We start from the raw sequence: 8,416 nt of genomic DNA on the forward strand, positions 1-8,416 counted from the left end.
CTTAAAAAAATAAAAAAATAATAATGTGTCTGATATAAAGGGCGCCATGGTGCTCATGTGGCATCAAGGAGCAAAGGGGCAGGTGCTTGCACCTGCATGTGCCTGGACAGAGGGTCTGTGAAAAACAAACACGTCCACTTTCACCTGGACTCAGAGGGAGAGAGAGAGAGGGAGAGCGACAGGCGACACAGCGGCAGCCATATTCCATCCAGGTAGGACGAGGCCGACCTTGAAGAAACAAAAACGGGCATTCTGGCATAGAAGCGTTCGATCGTCAACGTAATTCATGGCTGGGAGAGAAAGAGCGTTTCAACGTGCTTCCTCTCGGCTTCAGCTTAATCCGACCGATCTCACGAGGTTGCAGGTGTGAAATGATTAACACAAAGTCTCTGAATACTTTGCTACTCGGGGAGCGCGTGACGTGGCGCTCCAAGACGTCGGAAAACGTTTCATATCCTCAACTTTGAAAAGTTTTCCCTTTCACCGCCTCGCGTTCCTTTTCTCTGAACTTCGAGGACTTCATCCCTTTGAATCGGGCGAATCGATTGTGAATGCTTTTTATTTTGCCGTCGGCATGCACGGGATTGTGTTTCATTGTAACAGCGTGTGCGGCCCCGACCATGACTGATGCTTAGGTTTACACCCACAGTTTGAATTCCGGGTTAAACCTTCTTAAAAACATAGTGCTGGACGGGAGTTAACTTCACTCAGTTCTGTGCTTCCTTTTTGAACGGCGGCGTTGCCCAAGCTGCCGCGCACTCACGCACGTCACCCGCGCGCCCGGACCCGGACGTGTGGATGAAAACAAACACCGTCCGCCCGTTCAAACCCCCATCAGCGTTTCCATCCGGTGTGTCCCCATCGATGTTCTTTGTTCCAGTGTGAACGGTCTGAAGCCATGCGGAGCCTCTACCTGCTGGTCTTCCTCCTCCTGAGCCGGCGTCTGGGTCTAGCAGGTCGGTAAACAGAGCCGTGAGAACCGTCCAACCACCTCGTAGATACTGACGGATGGGTAACACCTTCTTCTTCTCCTTCTTCTTCCTCTTCTTCATGTCGTGCACAGAGGAGACCGAACGGGGGGAGAGCAGGACCGTGCCGTACTGGAACCTCTGGTCCTCGGACTTCTTCGGCTGGGTGGAGGAGCTCCGCGCTCAGGCCGCCTACGACCGGATCCAAGACCTGGCCAGAACCTTCTGGGCCCACTTTTCCGGATACGATGGCCCCGACCCCGAAGCCGAACCTCAGCCCGAGGCCTGAGTCTGAACATGTAGACATGACATCATACCAGCAATGAAGTACCTGAAGCTATTGCCTCGGATTACGTTCAAATGTAAAAATTGGAAGGTCTTTTCGTTAATAACCGACATGACGTAAAGATGTAGGTCCGATGTTTTGGCGTCAGCGTCGGCGTCTCACCGTCTCGTCGCCAAAGTTCTGCTTCATTCCCAATTAAAATTGGTTGAAAAAAAAAAAAAAAAAAGAATAATCGTGATTGTGTTTTTGTCGTCTTTTCGTATCTTGCCTGAGTTCTGATCCGGCGAATGATCATATAGTTTCCTGGGAATGTAAGTTTAAGGCCGAGCCCGGGCGATTCCTCTGGTCAATGTTGTGGAAAACATAAGATCCTTTTAATTTGGACCACGTCACAAGGAGACTCCCGCCAACGCTGCCCTTTTCACTGTGCTGCCAACTTCCAGATAATGAAGCGGAGATTCAAGATTCAAGAGGTTTATTTGTCACATGCATATACATACGTTCATACATATATGCAGTGAGACGTTTCACTGCATATATGCATGAACGTAGGTACGCAGTGTGTATTTGATCTAATTAAAGCGTTCTCTCAAGCTTATTTCTTTCCTTCCCAGCCAAGGCATGGCCATAGCCTGAGGAAATACATAAATCTATATTCACCACGAATCCCCCGGCATTTTGTTTCACTCCGCCGGGTGTAGCGTGCGGCTGACACGGTGAGGGGTCCTCGTGAGCGGGGGGGGGGGGGGGGGGGGGGTCCACCGCTCCGCCCACGAGGCGCCGATGAAACGCAGGTCTGCTCAATAAAAATAAAGACAGAGAATAATCTGACCTTCACGCACGCCTGCGTTGCCCATCCAGACGGCTTCAATTTCACGGGCTTTGACGGGAGAAGAATCCAGCCGTCTCCTTTTGCAGTTTGGAGAGGATAGGCCCATCTTTGGGGGAGGAAGAGGGGCGGGGCGGGGGCTGGTGTTATTAAAGAGCTCAAGTCTTTATATAAAGTGAGTAGAGCAGGACACACACAAACCCCTCTAGAGCTGGTTACGTGGCCCTTATGCTTATGACACAGTTGTTACACATGCGGTTATTACCCACAATGTTATTATTTTTGGGGGTGAGCGTACAGTTTTGGGCGAGCCAGCAGCGGGCGTAGAGGAAACTCATTCTCGGTCCAAACTCTTCCCCCGCCTGTTTCCCCCTGAACCTCTGCAGCTTTTTTTCGTTTCCCTCTCTCTCTCTCTCTCTCTCTCTCTCTCTCTCTCTCTCTCTCTCTCTCGCTCCCTCCTCCCCCGGCTCCGGAGCGCCGTGCGTCCCTCCACGCCGCCGCTTCCGGAGTGAAACTGGAGAAACGCTGTTTAGCGCTGCAACTCACGTTTCCCACTCGTGCAAACAAACATATAATTATTCCCGCGCGGAGGCCGCCGACCTTGACATCGAGTCAAGGTCACGTCGGACGGCGCAGTAGCAATGTTTACGGCGCCGATAACGTTGCGCTCTGGATGTGCTGCGAACAAGCGCGGCTTTCAAAAACATAAAATGCGGTATTACTGTTATTCAAAACGTATTGAGAAGAGATTGAGGAGAATATCTCAGAAGGGGGGAGGGGGGGGGTGAAAGATGTAAAGAAACAAACTGGCGATCGCAATGAAAACGGGCGCAAAAGAAAGACAAGTTAAAAAGTCTGAATTCACCGCGGAGACCCCATTTAGTGCCGCGCTGAAAGAACCGGATCTGACAAAACTGTAGCTGACCTGAGAAGCAAGATCGAAATCAGAGTAAACACACATTTCATTGCGGCGCTGCCCAGGGCCACACTGCACACAATACAACCTCTTTTCCTCTGATTCTCCGGTAGATGTGCACGGACATGAATACCGTGTCGCGGCGTTCGATACATTTCCGTGGTCAAACTCCATAAATCAGAACAATGAACACGCTACAACCCCACCCCACCCTCCTCCCCCCTCTTCTCCTCTGGCTCCCGCTTCTCTCCCTCCGCAGGAGATGGAAAAGTACCGCAGGCACACATGAAAATTCTCTTCGGGGAGTGAAAAGGCTCCCGGCCACAGACAGTCCTGCTTCTGTTCCGTTCCACCGTCAAAAAGCCCGTTTCCACTCAGAGCGCCGGGCTTGCCAACAAACCCCCCTCCAGCTCCCCCAGCTCCCCCACCTCCTCCTCCTCCTCCTCCTCCTCCTCCTCCTCTTCCTCGGGTTCCTCGTCAGCCTTCGAGCAGATCGCAGCTGAAGGGCGAGCGGGTTGCAAGATGGCTCCTGGGCGGCTTCACATCAGTTTAATGGCTGTCGCCGTGTTGATGACCCTGCTGGCCCTGGGAGGTGAGACGCGTGCCTTTCTCTGTCTGTCTCACTTCCTTTCCGTCTATCACTTCCGCTCTGTGCTCAACGTTCTCTGCCCGTCGTCCCGGCGCGTACGGCGGTGCGAGTTGACCCTTTACCGTCTCCGGGGCCTTGAGACATTAAATTGAGACGTTTCTGTTGACTTTATATAATCATATACAACCACGTATGTCTGTATAAAATGGGAGTAATGGCAGTTTTGCATATGTATGAATGCAAAACACACATCCGCACATGCATATGTGTGTGTGTGTGTGTATGTGTGTGTGTGTGGGTGTGCATGTGCGCGTGTGTGTGTGTGTGTGTGTGTGTGTGTGTGTGTGTGGGGGGGGGGGGTCTGGCCATCCAGGGCTGCTTGGTGAGGGTCAGGGTCGGGGTTGGACTTTGACACGTCCTCTTAAAATCGAGGACGGGAAACCGTGGGTCAGGGGCCAAATATGTGAGGAAGAATATGCGCCGGCTGCCGGGCTGCAGCTGGTGCCGTTCTCCCTCCTCCTTCAACCAGTTCACCGAAAGCAAACGCGGTTCTGTGAAAAGTCGAACCGACGCCCGATGGAGACCAGAGGCTGGAGAGGACACTTTGAGACGAGTGTGAGAAAGTTTGCGGCGGCGACGCTGAAAACCAGATGTCTGGACTTCCATCCTCTCCCTCAGAGAATAGTTTCTACCAACTGCAGGTCCAAACACTTTTAATCACGGCTGGAGAAAAAAAGGGCCGAGGGAGGGACAGAGACGTGGTGTGGGGAAGAGGGAGGCTTCTCCAAAGGATAATGTCTGCAAAAGGTTAGATGCAAATGTAATTTTTACACACCTTCATGAAAGTCAGCTCGCTCTCTCTCTCTCTCTCTCTCTCTCTCTCTCTCTCTCTCTCGCTCTCGTGCAGACGGATAAGAAACACTCAGGGAAGGGAAACTATGTCGTCGTTGAGAGGAGCTAGACCTAAAAACCTGCAAACAATTACTGCCCAATTTTCTCCAACCTCCCCGTCCCTCTAAGCACCGTGGTCTGCTGCGTCTTAAGATTGTTTTGTGTCGCTGAGGGCAAGGGGGGAGTAGAAGAGGTGGGAAACAAGTGCACTTTTTGGTAGAAAAGCACTAGAAATGTATGAGGTAGGTGAGGCAGTATTTGCTCTGTGTCAAAATGCTGTTTGCTGGATACTTACAGAAAAAATAAAGATAAACGCTAACATAATATAAATAAGAAGTCAGCCATCCATGCTCCTTTTCCTGAGTATCCAAAGGATTATAGGTGTCATCGCCCCCAAAACTTAGTAGAAAAATCGATCCCGCATCCTCCCCAAAATCATGGGAAATAAAAAGTACATAAATAAATTGTCAAATTGCAAATTGTCTTTGCCGCATAATTAGGTTGGGCTTGCATTATTTGTCTCACTAAATAAAGGTGTTCACCTCTCTTCGTCAGGTGTTTCCAGCGGCAGCAGCCTGCACAAGATCTTACAGAAAAGATACGGTGAGCACTCTGAATCGTCCATTGAGAGCAATACCAACCTCTGAGAAAAGGGATTTTTTTTTTTTTTAATGATGCATTTCCATTCCGCCGTCCCCCTGCGCCGCCCCCTGGTGGCAGTGGCTGGTGGTGCGCCTCCAAAGTCGGCCGTGGCCGTCGCTCCTTCCAAGGCCAAGGAGTTCCTGTCCAGACTGAGCAGAACCAAGAGGAACCTGTGGGACCAGAGCAGGCCAGATGTGCAGCAGTGGATCATGCAGTTCATGTACATGGGATATGATGAGCAGGTAAGGAAATTAATTAAACGTCATTCCCAAATCATCGCCCCTGGCAAACATCAACATCATTTCTATTTATGAGACATCCAACGTTATGAACTGACTGCACGGCTCTCTTGGTGACCTGGACTCATCCGAAGATGGACATTATACAGTGCCTTGAAGCATGGAGCTATAAATAGATCCAGGCACGTTATCCAACGAGAAAAAAAAAAAAAAAAATCAAAATCAAAATCAAAATGCTTAACGTAAAAGACTAGAAACAGGAAGTTGCCACATTTCCCGCTGGCAACCAAGCTGTGTTACGCTCTGGATGTACTGCCGCAAGCGCAAAGTCGTTTTTGAATAAAATGCGATATTGCCATTGCTCAATATAATGTGAGTTTTCTTTTCTGTTGCGTTTTTTTTGGTCTCTTTTGGTTTGTCCACACTGACATAAAAAAATAAATAAATGTAAGCGTTTGTGAGGATCTGAACTGTCATCCTGAATGATAAGTTGTTTTTAAGAACATGTTGCTTTAGGGGAGAATGCAGTGACTCCCGCCCAACAAGTGTCAGTCCCTACGGTTCCAATGATTATATATTCATATGATGAAATTGGTCAAATAGTGAGAAATGTCTGTAATCCTGGTTTGAGTTTCACAGATTTCAGTTCATCGCTAGCAGCCCTTCCCTGACATGTTTTTGGTAAGGCCAAGCCGTAAGAGGGACGACGCCTTATGATGCGGTGTTCTTATGGAATCCAGTTTGACTGTGATCCACAGCAGAGTGAAGCACTGACGTGGGTTACAGCCGCACTGTAGCGTATTAGTCTGGGATGTGTCAGCCACGCCCCGCTGTCGCCTTGTCCACTTCGATTAATCCTCGTTCACTTGCTGTCGATTTGAAAAACCCGTTTAAATGTCATTCTTCTCTGCACGATATCATGAGTTGATTTTTTTTTTTTTTCCATCTGTTTCCCGGCGAAGATATTAATAATCATTAGTTTGCGTTTTGTCTCAGTGAACGCTGCTGCCAACTCCTAGTCGGTCCACCCTGGTTTTGCATTTCTGCATTTCTTTTTTTCTTCAATAGATGGATGGACGGTGGTCTTTGCAAGGTCAACGTTTTATTTCCGCCCTTGATTACACTTGTTGGTATTGCCGGCGTGGTGTTCTTTTGCTTATGACTGTGTGACTTCTTATTTCCACTCCTTTTTTTTCTTGCATCGCTTTTCATTTTACTGTACATCTTTCATTTTAGCAGGAACGCCGCTGAACAAAATATCTTAAGTTACCGCCGCACTGGAGAGCTGTGTCATTTTGCTGGTTTTCGTCGCACAGTTTCACCCTCCTAATTCAGTATTTTCAGCAGCAGAACGGAGACATTAAGGCCTCCGGATGTCTGGTTTGGGAGGATAAGTGTTGAAAGGCGAGTGGTGAGAGCGGGTACATTTCCTCTCAAAAGGTGTATTTATGTTATTATCTCCAGAAGCCCAGAAATGTAAGTTGATTTTGACAAATGGCCATGCACACACCCACATTTCCAAGGGCTCACACTTTGTCTTAGGGTCCAAGTGGGTGAGGAAAATGGACGGATGGAATCTAATGGAATCTTTCAGAGAGGATGGATGAATGGGTAGGAGCCTCCAAGAGCAGAGAAGGCGTGATGAGGTCAACAAAATGGGTGCCGCTCCAACCCCGCTTGTGGTGAAGCTTGCAGCTTTTCTCCAACGGCCCCGTAATATAACGTCTTCTGTGGCAGAAACTACTTCAGGCTTTTATTCTCCAGCACCCCCCTCTCCCTCTCGCTCTCATCCGTGAGTGTGACACTCGGTCCAGTAATGACTCCTTCCTCTCCCTCCCCAGAGGCTGGAGACCGACCTGGCTTACTGGATGGACCATGCGCGCTCCAACGACCAGGGCCGGCAGCATCATTACGACGAGAACGCCCCGATCGGCCCCCGGGACCGGGGCTCGTACCGGCACGGGGCTGATGTCAACTACGACTACTACTAACTCCACCCCGCCTGCTCTGGGTGACCGGGGAAGAATCTACAGTTCTCATGGTTTTCATGTTAATGAAATTAATTTGACAATGTCGATAAATGGCACGACTTGTGCAAAATAAAACTTCCTCTGATATTTCAGGCCTCATATTGTGATCATTTTGACAAAATGATGTGTCACAATCTACCTTCTATGACTCCTCACATAGTCCATAAACAGTATACTGCATGGTGGCGTGTTGTGTTTGGAGATCTAACGCCTCTGGTTTCGGTCCCCAGCCTTGGAACACGCTACATGTTGTACAGTACAGGTTTTCCACTAACATCCCTGATTGTCTCGCAACCCTCCTTTCTGCCACGGCACAATTTTTGCAGTGGAATATTCCGACTGCACTTGTACCACTATCCTGTTGTTGACCATCATTCATAAAACCCAGAGAAGCCGGGACTCAGCAGGACTCCGTGGCGTGACGGGTCGAGATGTGATTTCGAGTACACGTTTTGCCATCCAAGTCACTGCCATTGTTTGGTAAATCGGATGACTGGAGGAGACAACATCAGCCACGGAGGTAGCGCGGCTCAAAGAGATAAGTGGCCGTACAGAGGGAGCACTCGGGGGTTGGATGCCGAGAGGGCGTTTGAAAGGCAGCACCCGACTGGTGTGTTTAAAAGCACCCGGAGACCATGGCCGGGCCTGAAGGAGGCCTGGTGGTGTGATGGGTCAGACGCTGCCGTCACAAGTTCAAGTCCCATCCACATCCGCAAAGAGATCAGGACCTGAGGGTTTGATGCCAGGCAAGGGAGTTCAAACATGGTCCGATCAGATTTTAGCTTTGGGATTGGATTAAATCCTGCAAATGGGTAGTTCAAAACATAGGATTGGAATAATTCTGATCCAACAAATCGGGATTACCCTGATCCCAGTAGAGGAGGGGATTACCTGAACAAAATGTAGTATACAATTAATTATGAAAGATGTCTCAATATAAATAAGATTGAAAAAAAAAACATAGCCTCAATGGTTGCTATATTTGTATTTATTTTTTCTGTCACATATACAGTGATAAAAAATGTT

General features: G+C 49.0%; 1 protein-coding gene across 1 annotated transcript; it reads left to right on the forward strand.

The window, feature by feature from the left end:
- Positions 1-3,319: 3,319 nt before the first annotated feature.
- On the forward strand, positions 3,320-7,477 carry ecrg4a (ECRG4 augurin precursor a). Its single transcript, XM_080019594.1, has 4 exons — positions 3,320-3,591; positions 5,035-5,082; positions 5,200-5,363; positions 7,202-7,477. The coding sequence occupies exons 1-4, from the start codon at positions 3,522-3,524 to the stop codon at positions 7,349-7,351; spliced, it is 432 nt and encodes a 143-aa protein (XP_079875720.1). The 5' UTR covers positions 3,320-3,521; the 3' UTR covers positions 7,352-7,477.
- The last annotated feature ends 939 nt before the right edge of the window (positions 7,478-8,416 follow it).

This window comes from Zeus faber (assembly GCF_960531495.2).
Source record: "Zeus faber genome assembly, chromosome: 18".
Classification (NCBI taxonomy): Eukaryota; Metazoa; Chordata; class Actinopteri; order Zeiformes; family Zeidae; genus Zeus; species Zeus faber.

Bases quoted from the DNA above. Each gene is read 5' to 3' on its own strand.
- ecrg4a (XM_080019594.1), top strand. From the start codon at position 3,522: ATGGCTCCTGGGCGGCTTCACATCAGTTTAATGGCTGTCGCCGTGTTG. The intron at 5,083-5,199 runs GTGAGCACTCTG...CCCTGGTGGCAG, and splicing joins GATCTTACAGAAAAGATACG to TGGCTGGTGGTGCGCCTCCA. The intron at 5,364-7,201 runs GTAAGGAAATTA...CTCCCTCCCCAG, and splicing joins ACATGGGATATGATGAGCAG to AGGCTGGAGACCGACCTGGC.